Raw genomic sequence first — 8,754 nt, forward strand, 5'->3', positions numbered from 1 at the left:
ATCACCATGCACCAACATCAACTCAAAATGGATTAAAGACCTTAACATTAAACCTGAATCTCTGAAACTACTGCAGGACAGAGTAGGAGAGACACTTGAACTTATAGGCACAGGAAGGAACTTGCTGAACAGAGTCCCAAGGTCACAAATTGGAGAGAAACTCGACAAATGGGACTACCTTAAAATAAAAAGCTTCTGCACAGCTAAAGCTATCGCAACCAAGCTAGAAAGACAACCAAGTAATTGGGAAAAAATATTTACCAGCAATATATCAGACAAGGGGTTAATATCCAGTATATACAGGGCACTCAAGAAACTAATCCCTCCCAAACCTAACAAAACAATTACTAAATGGGCAAGGGAACTAAAGAGAGATTTCTTAGATGAAGAGATTAAAAATGGCAAAGAAACACATGAGGAAATGTTCACCATCCCTGGTTGTGAAGGGAATGCAAATAAAGACAACCCTGAGATACCACCTTACCCCAGTCAGAATGTCCCACATGCACAAATCAGCCAACAACAAATGGAGGGGATGCGGAGAAAGAGGAATCCTATTACACTGCTGGTGGGAATGTACACTTATACAACCACTTTGGAAAGCAATCTGGAGGGTCCTCAGAAAGCTAAAGATTGACCTCCCTTATGACCCAGTCATACCACTTCGAGGCATCTATCCTGAACAACAACAGGAACCAGTATACAAGGACACATGCACTTCCATGTTTATTGCAGCACTGTTCACAATAGCCAGGATATGGAAACAACCCAGATGTCCCACCACAGATGAATGGATCCAAAAATTGTGGTATCTATACACAATGGAATATTATGCAGCCATTAGAAATGACAAAATATTGACATTTGCAGGGAAATGGATGGAGCTACAAGAAATCATTGAGCAAGGTAAGCCAAGAGCAAAGAGACAAACAGTACATGGTCTCCCTGATAAGTGGATGTTAAATCCAAAATGTTAGAAAATACCACAAAATTAACAGGACTTAAGAAACAAAGGACTTCCACTCATCTGGTGGAATCACTACTAAATAACCCCATGGTGCTGATCACATGTATGGTATATATGTGTACACTGGAGGGGAACCAGGAAGACCATGCAGAACTAGAGGGAATCAGGGAAAAACATAACAGCGGGACCCATCAGCTGCACTGGACACTGACCAAAATGAACTAAGCAACTTATTGGCAGCGATAGGAGGGAGGGAACAAATGAGAAAGAGGGAACAGCTGATGCTATGCAAAACAAAAGAAATGTACATACAACCCAATGTGGAAGAAATAACTGTATCGCAAAGCTCATAGAACTCATAAATGTTATAGACCGTGATAAACAATTTGCTCCAGGAAAGTTAGAATGTGTTTGAGCATCACTATCCCACAATACTGTGAAATTTGGGAAATTATGTAACCACTTAATCACAATAAAAAATTTGATTAAAAAAAAAAAGTATCTGCCAGGCTCCCTTGGTTCACGCCTGTAATCCTAGCTACTCAGGAGGCTTAGATTTGAGGATTGCTGTTCAAAGCCAGCCTGGGCAGAAAAGTCTGTGAGACTCTTATCTCTAATTAACCATCAGAAAAATGGAAGTAGAGCTGTGGCTCAAACAGTAGAGTGCTCTCCTTGAGTTGAAAAGGGACAGCACCCAAGCTTAAGAGTTCAAGCCCCCGAGCAACAAAACAAAATTATCTTTGTTAGTCATAATGGTTCCCTTAGATGACATCTGACAGTTCATGCAACAAGGTGATACATGGGAAGCCTTATTGATCCTAACAAGATGACAGGATTGGTAACATCAGCAGGACCAACCACATGAATAGCAGACTGGGATTTAGCGCACCATCATATCAACCTGGTCTTAGCCTGGTCTCTACCATTCTATTTATATGAAATGCTTAGAAGAGGCAAATCCATAGAAAAAGAAAGTAGGGTGGTTGCTAGTGGCTAGGCAAAGGACAGAATGAGGAAGACTACTATGGAGTATGGACTTCTTTCGATGATTACAATGTTTGAAAATTACAGCTGATGGCTGCAAAAGTCTGTGTAAATATTCATAATCACTGGCTGATAGCTTCTTTTAAAAAGCCAATTTTGGAGTCAGTGTTATAACTCCAGTGGTAGAGTATTTCCTACCGTTCATGAGACTCTGGGAACCATCCCCCGAACAAATTATTATTTATATTATTATTTTAACATAATAAAAATAAAGTTGTACAGGATGGGAATTATATCTCAATAGCTATACATATAGTTATAAACACATACGTACACATACATATATTTATGTAATTATAAGCTATTTTCAATGTCCTATTTAACAATAGAACAAAATGCCTCATTATTCCTCACAATTTTTAAAATTAAAGACTTAAGGGCTGGGAAGGTGGCTCAGTGGTAGAGTGCTTGCCTTGCATGCCTGAGGCCCTGGGTTCGATTCCTCAGCACCACATAAGCAAAAAGAAAAAATGCCGGAAGTGGCGCTGTGGCTCAAGTGGTAGAGCGCTCGTCTTGAGCTGAAGAGCTGAGGGACAGCGCCCAGGCCCAGAGTTCAGGCCCCACGACCGGACCCCAAAAAAAAAAAATTAAAGACTTAACCCTGAAACCAACAAAATTTGCTATGTTAGTTACGATACATACAAGTCTTACAAATATTTTCCTTATAGGAGAGCTGCCTAGGAGCCTGTAAACCAACTGCTTGTGGCACCTGAAAAAGTATAATGCTCAAAAGAATTTTACTCAATAATGCTTGATAGCAAATGTACTCATTACTTGCCTATGTAACTATAACCCCTCTGTACAGTATTTTTACAATAAAAAATATTTTTTAAGAAATTTACTACCTTGCCCATGTAATTGTAACCCCTCTGTACAGTATGTTCACAATAAAAAATAAAATAAAAATTTAAAAAAAAAAAGGGCTGGGAAGGTGGCTCAGTGGTAGAGCGCATGCCTTGCATGCCAGAGGTCCTGGGTTCGATTCCTCAGCACCACATAAGCAAAAAGAAAAAAGCCAGAAGTGGCGCTGAAGCTCAAGTGGTAGAGCGCTAGCCTTGAGCTAAAGAGCTGAGGGATAGCGCCCAGGCCCAGAGTTCAGGCCCCATGACCGGACCAAAAAAAAACAAAGAAAAAAAAAGAAATTAGACAAAACACAATTAACAAAACACAAATACAAAGAAAGCTCCTTTTGGATGAGAATGTTGAAAAGGGCAACATTCAACATTGATCAAGATGCACTATATTCATAAACTGCTCTGTTGAAAAGGGCAACATTCAACATTGATCAAGATGCACTATATTCATAAACTGCTAACTCCTTTGTACAATTACTGAAAAATAATAAGTATATTCAAAAAAGAAAAAAAAATTACTACCTACATCAGAAGCTACAAAAATAAAAGCAAACTACTCTTTCAAAGTCAACCTGGGAATGCTACTCACCAAGTATACTGCTCTTTGGAAGAAAGTAGTAGTTTCCAAAATTTTGTGCATTGTAATCGTTTCCAATTCATCAGGATCTAGCTGTTCCTTTTCAAAGGGCATTCCATTGAAGAGAACCACAGGCAGTGGACCGACACCAGTCTGCTCATAGTAGCCTTTTGCTTCCTAGAACACAGTAAAACACAAAAACAGAACATTTTTGCCCCTTATGATACAAGTGGAACACGGTGTGTTTTTGTTTACATGCCTTACAACAACAACAATAAAAATATCTTAAAGAAGAAATACCGAAAGGTACTTCTTTTTCAGAAAGAAGTATAGTTAGTGGAAATCCAAGATTGAATTAGGGAATTTAAAGTTTATATAAGGGAATAAATATGTATCAAACAAACTACACATATTATGATCAGCACTGTACAACAAAACAGCATGTTGAACTGATAAGTGGCTCTCTAAAAAACTCACTTATTTTTGCTCTTCTTAGCTACATACAGGAATCAGTTGTATTAGCTCCTAAGGCAAGAATCATAACACAGATACAATTATTTTCATTAAATAACTTAATATTATGAAAATGAAAAAACTATGAGTATTAAAAGAAAAGGTTGTTCTGACTACAAGAATGAATTGGATGACTTAAAAATTCTAAAATGTTAAACTGAGTATAAGACAGACATCTATAGAAGAATGAGAGGGTACTGAGGATGTTGTTCAGGAACAGAGCAGGTGCTTAATATGCTTTAAATGAATTAAAAGAAATTTTTCTTCATTCTTGTCCTAATATATATTTTCAATAAATTGATCAATTTGTTCTTCCTTGCAATAATGGTTTCTTACTATATTAAATGTCTCACAAGAAAAAAACTAAATACACAAAAATTAATTTCCAGCCAGATGCTGGCTCACACCTGTAATCTTAACTCTTCAGGAGGCTGAGATCTGTGGATTGTGGTTCAGAGGGAGTCCAAACAGAAACCTCCACGAGATGCCTACCTCCAATTAACCACCTAACAGCCAAAAGTGGAGCTGTGGCTCAAGTACTAAAACATAGCCTTGAGCAAAAAAGCTCAGGGACAGCACCCAGACCCTGAATTCAAGCCTTAGGACTAGCTCAAAAAACCCAAACCAAACCCAAGAAAAAACAAAATTCAATTTCCCATTGCAAATCCTTATTTTTATACTTTGCTACTCTGTCAAGTGCTGGTGTTCACACCTATAACCCTAACTACTTAAGCTGGGATCTGACCCTAACTACTTAAGCTGGGATCTGAGAATAAAGCTTTGAAATCAGCCCAGGCAGGAAAGCCCATGAGACTCTTATCTCCAATTAACCAGTAAAAACCTAGAAGAGATGTAGTCAAAGTGGTAGAGCATCAAACTTAAGTGAAAAAGCTAAAGAACAGGGCTCAGGCCCTGAGTTCAAGTCCTAATACTGGCACTCATGCATGGTCGGTCGGTCGGTCGGTCGGTCTGTCTGTCTGTCTTTCTCTCTCTCACACACACACACAGTGATAACTTTAAAAAACTGACCTTCCTATCATTTTCTTAAACATTAAAAAAGATCTGGACTGGCACTGTGGCTCATGCCTATGATCCTAGCTATCCAGGAGGCTGAGATCTGAGAATGGTAATATGAAGCCAGTGTGGGCAGAAAAGTTCATGAAACTCTTACATCCAATTAAAACTACCAAAAACCCAGAAGTAAAGCAGTGGCTCAAGTGGTAGAGTTCTAGCCTTGATAACAAAAATCTCAGGGACAGCATCTAAGCCCTGAGTTCAAGCCCCAGGACAGAACACACACAGACACACAGACATACACACAGACACACACAGAGAACAGAGACACACATGAGAGCGAGAGAGAGACAGAGACAGAGAGAAACAGAGAAACTATTACCACCACCATTGTTAGAACACTGCCACACTACAAGGGTAAAAGCTGAAGTACAGTGCAATGTTGCAATCAACTGAAAACCAAAGAACTGTTTACCTTCCGATTCTGATCATAAGCAGAATCAATTCCCAAAATGCTGTTAACTTCTACATATGGATATTTCTTCTCCAGGACACTGACCACATGTTCAACCTTTACTTTTTCTCCAGTTCTCACTTTATTATAGATCTGAAGAAAGAAAAAACAGGTAATCAACTACACTTTTAAATCCAAATTTCAAAGTTTATTAAGAAAGATTTCTGAGCCTAGAGGGAAAATATGACTATTGTTCTTTAAAGGGAAATTGAGCAAAATAGCAACAATTCCATTACATTATACTTCATTAAGATGATTTGGGGGAGGGGGGGAGGAGAAGGGAAGGGATAGGAAGGGGAAACAAAGGAGGAGGCAACAATGTATGATAAGAAATGCACTCATTATTGCCCATGTAATTGTAACCCCTCTACATGGTATTTTCACAATAAAAAAATTAATCAAACAAAAAAATAAAATAAGATAAAATAGAAAAAAAAAGATGGTTTAGGTTGGAAATATTTCTTAAAATAACCTAAGCAGTCATATTAAATCTCAAATGAACAGAATGCACCAAAAAAAAAATCTGAATCTGAATATAGTGGTATACATCTGTAATCCCAGCACTAAGAAGATGAGGCAGGCCAGCGTGGACTATATAACAAGACACTGTGTCAAAAACCAAACCAAACTAAAACACAGCACAACAAAAAACAAAATAACTCATGTCTATGATATTTAGGGCAAGAAGTGCTGTAAAGTATGAATGACATAATCTCTGTTCCACAAAACAGATCAAAAACAAAAGAGAACTGTGTATGTGGACACTTCAACATCTCAAGGATTCAAGGTAACCCTTTAGCAATTCTACCTTTAGGGAAGATCAGGGAAGAGAGAAAGATGTGAGACATATTGTAAATGGGTAGTAAATTATTGGATTAAAAAATATTACAAAATAAAATTCAACAAATTAAGTGAAAATTTGCATTCTTTTCTTTCATATACATATCCAAAAGAAAAACAAAACTTTAAAGAGAGTATTTTAAACTACTTATTATGCTGGGTGACTTCCTTTTCTATTTCATTCTCCATAGCCTTACTAACTTCCCATCATTTCTCATGGAGATTATACAACAGCTTACCTCTGCCCTTCCTCAGGCCTCTCACAAGAGTTTGCCTGATGCACTGTGCACCACTGCTCCTTAGCCTAAAAGTCTTGTAGATTAGCTTCCTCCTCTACATAATCTCCTGTTCATCCTGTACTAGCTTGGTTTTATCACCTTTGATTCATAGCCTGTGAAGCTGAGTCCCATATTTCCTGCTAAACTCAGTGGGGACAACTGCCACCACAAAAATAACACCTCTGCTCACCCAAGGAAGACTGAAGGCTTCAGGCCACCCAGACAGAAGTGTTCTCCACACTCTGTGACACCACCTATTCAGATGTGCTCCCACATGGGTGTGAGGTTTTTGAGGATAAGGAGGTTATTTCCTTTGTAGAAACGATAGCCAGTACCAGAGTTATACATGGCAGACCTTTAATAAATATTTGCCAAATAAATAAATGAATAAAAAGTGTGCCAAATGATTTTTTTGGGGGGGTCCGGTCGTGGGCCTGAACTCTGGGCCTGGGTGCTGTCCCTCAGCTCTTCAGCTCAAGGTTAGTGCTCTACCACTTGAGCCACAGCGCCACTTCCGGCGGTTTTTTTTTCTGCTTATGTGGTGCTGAGGAATTGAAACCAGGGCCATATGCAGGCAAGAGGCAAGCGCTCTACCACTGAGCCACCTTCCCAGCCCCTGCCAAATGAATTTCTAAACTATAAACATAACAAATAATAAATCAGACTAACATCCTCTTAATGGGCAAAAGTGGTAAAAATCAATTGCTTGATTTTATAAATTGCATTTATAAAATTGTTTACATTCAAAAATAGAAAAAACAAGAAAACATAATTCTTTGAACTGGAATATGTAAATGCCTTATACATGTGCACACATCAGGGCATTTCAAAACTCACAATAAAAATGGGGAAATAAAACTGGCAAAAAGGATTTTATAGCTGGGTGCCATGGCTTACACCTGTAATCCTTAACTACTCAGGAGGCTGAGATCTGAAGTATGAAGCCAGTCAAAGCAAGAAAGTTCATGAGACTCTTATCTCCAATTAACCATCAAAAAAGCTGGAAATAGAGCTATGGCTCAAGTGATAGAGTGCAAGTCTTGAGCAAAAAAGCCCAGAGACAGTGCCCAGGCCTTGAGTTCAAGCCCAGGATTAGCAGACAAAAAAAAAAAAATTAGAGGATTTTATGATATGAATAACAAACTAAGCCCTAATTTTAAAATATCATAAGAAATTCTAAGAGAGGAATGAAAAATAAGCGTTTTTAAAATGGAGAATATCCTATTCATCAAAAGGTATTAAGTAATAATTTCAAACCACAAAGGGGAAAAAGTATAACTTAATATTCTCATCTGGCATCTAAGGAATCTTATCTTAGCTGAAACCATTGTTAGTTAAAATGTAAAAGTATCTCTTTAAGTCTTTAGCCCACTTATTTATTGGGCATTTGTTTCTATGAGGATTTGTTGCTGGGGGATTTAATTTTTTGAGTTCCAAGTATATTTTAGATATGAGACCCTTGTCCGTTGTATGGCTAGTGAAGATCTCCCAATCCATGGGCTATTTTTTTATTTTTATTTATATTTTTATTGTGAAAATACTGTTCAGAGGGGTTACAATTACATGGGAAAGATAATGAGTACATTTCTTATCAAGCATTGCAGCCTCCTGCTTTGTTTCCCCTTCCCATCCCTTCCAATCCTCCCCCAGCCCCCACACCAAATCCTCCCCCCCCCCACCAAACTTCGTTTTCAACATAACAACTTGTACATCTCATTGTTGCAATGGGTCCACCTCTATCCCTATTTAAACGATGTTTTTCCCCTTCCCCTCCACAAATTAAACCAACATCAAATATAGTGAAAGCAGGGGTTATACTGTGGGGGAGGAATATACAAAGCAACAAAGAAATAATCTTATAAATGTGTTAGAAACAATCACATGAAAGAAAAAAACATTTGAATACATATCTTAAGGTTCATTTCCCTAACATCACCTTATATGACCTTTTCTGCTTGACTCAGACATATACTAGATACTGCAAATAAGGGAAACCATGGGAACTATGTTTCTTTGGGCCTGGCTTACTTCATTTCCTAACAAATGGGGCAATATCATTCTTTCTGATGGAGGCATAGAATTCCATTGTGTATATATACCACATTTTCTTGATCCATTCATCTACTGAGGGGCATCTGGGTTAGTTCCAGATC

At 38.1% G+C, this 8,754-nt stretch overlaps 1 protein-coding gene across 1 annotated transcript in view; it reads right to left on the bottom strand.

Moving 5' to 3' along the window:
- Positions 1 to 8,754, bottom strand: part of Uggt1 (UDP-glucose glycoprotein glucosyltransferase 1) — a 145,200-nt gene that overhangs the window by 71,241 nt on the left and 65,205 nt on the right. The window contains 2 exon segments of the mRNA XM_013028810.1: positions 3,455 to 3,619; positions 5,445 to 5,576. Of these exon segments, the coding sequence (XP_012884264.1) occupies positions 3,455 to 3,619; positions 5,445 to 5,576 (297 nt within the window).

Source organism: Dipodomys ordii, unplaced genomic scaffold, assembly GCF_000151885.1.
Source record: "Dipodomys ordii isolate 6190 unplaced genomic scaffold, Dord_2.0 Scaffold114, whole genome shotgun sequence".
NCBI lineage: Eukaryota > Metazoa > Chordata > Mammalia > Rodentia > Heteromyidae > Dipodomys > Dipodomys ordii.